Source organism: Corvus brachyrhynchos, unplaced genomic scaffold (assembly GCF_000691975.1).
Source record: "Corvus brachyrhynchos isolate BGI_N302 unplaced genomic scaffold, ASM69197v1 scaffold678, whole genome shotgun sequence".
NCBI lineage: Eukaryota > Metazoa > Chordata > Aves > Passeriformes > Corvidae > Corvus > Corvus brachyrhynchos.
The window spans coordinates 39,898-41,527 of record NW_008239315.1 but is presented as its reverse complement, the minus strand read 5'-3'; the positions used below and the strand labels follow the sequence as shown (position 1 = coordinate 41,527).

At 59.9% G+C, this 1,630-nt stretch overlaps 1 protein-coding gene across 1 annotated transcript in view; it reads right to left on the bottom strand.

Moving 5' to 3' along the window:
* The window catches only part of LOC103620067 (spectrin beta chain, non-erythrocytic 4-like), a gene marked incomplete at its 3' end in the record, with an annotated part of 48,903 nt that overhangs the window by 17,066 nt on the left and 30,207 nt on the right, over positions 1 to 1,630 (bottom strand). The window contains exons 18-21 of the mRNA XM_017740746.1: positions 1,518 to 1,629; positions 796 to 934; positions 477 to 712; positions 353 to 371 (exon numbers count right to left, since the gene is read on the bottom strand). Coding sequence (XP_017596235.1) covers positions 353 to 371; positions 477 to 712; positions 796 to 934; positions 1,518 to 1,629 — 506 coding nt within the window. The remainder of the gene's footprint in view (positions 1 to 352; positions 372 to 476; positions 713 to 795; positions 935 to 1,517; position 1,630) is intronic.

Sequence of the window (1,630 nt, the reverse complement as noted above, 5' to 3'; positions counted from 1 at the left end):
GGGGGGGCGGGGGTCACCTCAGAGTCTGGGGTCACCCATAGTCTGGTGTCTTCCAGAGGTTGGTGTCCCCCCATAATCTGGTGGCACCCATAGACCGGTGTTTCCCATCATTTGGTGGCCTCCATAGGCTGGTGTCCTTCATAGGCTGGTGTCACCCCATAATCTGTTGTCTCCCACTACCCAATGTCCCCACCCCAAGATCTGGTGTCTCTTGGTGTTCCCCATAACCTGGTGACCCTCATAATTTGGTGGCCCCCCCTAATCTGGTGGCTCCCCATAATTTGGTGCCCCCCCCCAATTTGCTGTTCTCCATAATTTGATGTTCTCCAACTACTCAATGTCCCCCCAAGACCTGGGGGTTCCTCCATAATCTGGGGAATTCCAAACTCTGGTGATCCCCATCATCTGGTGACCCCCCAGAATCTGATGGTCCCCCATAATCTGGTGTCACCCCAGAATCTGGTGTCCCCCACTACCCAGTGTCCCCACCCCAAGACCTGGTGTCCCTCCAAGACTCAACATCCCCCCCAAACCTGGTGTTCCCACCAACACCCAATGTCACCCCGATATCCGATGTCCACCCCAAGACCCGATGACCCCCTGGTGTCCTCTCGGGGTGGCACTCACTCTGCTGCAGCCCCTCCCAGTGCTTGTCCCACTTGTCCGTCATCTCCTTCTTCTTCGCCAGCAGCTTCTCCATGTGGGATTTGATCTGCGGGGAGGGGGCAGATGGCTCAGGACACCCCAAAAGTTCCACCACGCCCCATGCCCACATCACCCACCCTCCCCGGGCACCTCGTCGGCCGCTGGGCTCTTGCTGAGGATGAGGGTCTTGCCCAGCTCCAGGCAGGTGGCCACGTTCTTGGCCCGGGCCTCCATCTCGGTCTTGAGGGCCTGGTGGTCGTTCATCAGCAGCTCCACTGAGGACACGTCCCTGGGGCAGGGGAGGGACAGGGGTGGTCCCAAACCCCAGACATGGGGTGGGGATGGAGGGGGGGTCCTTGGCAGCTGGGAGGGGACCTTGGAACTGGGAAGGATGTGGGGTCCTCCTGATGGGGCAGGACATGGATCTTTGGTGTCATGGTGGACCAGGGCATGGATCCTTGGTGTCATGGTGGACCAGGACACGGATCTTTGGTGTCATGGTGGACCAGGGCATGGATCCTTGGTGTCATGGTGGACCAGGACACGGATCTTTGGTGTCATGGTGGACCAGGGCATGGATCTTTGGTGTCATGGTGGACCAGGACATGGATCTTTGGGATGGACCAGGACGTGAATCTTTGGGATGGACCAGGACGTGGGGCTTTGGGATGGACCACATGACATGGTCCTTGGCTCCACGGGTGGACCAGGACACAGATCCTCAGATGGACCAGGACATGGGGTGGTGGCACCACAAGAGGCCAGGACATGGTCCTTGGCTCCATGGATGGACCAGGACACAGATCCTCAGGCAGACCAGGACACAGGACCTTAGGATGGACCAGGGCTTGGTCCTTGGTCACCTCCCCTACCTGGGCTTCTCCCCGGCGCCCATCTGGTGGAGCACCCCGTCCATCCAGGCCAGCAGGTCCCTGACGGTGCCCACGAAGCGGATCTTGTCGGCCACGCTGGCCACGTGCAGCCG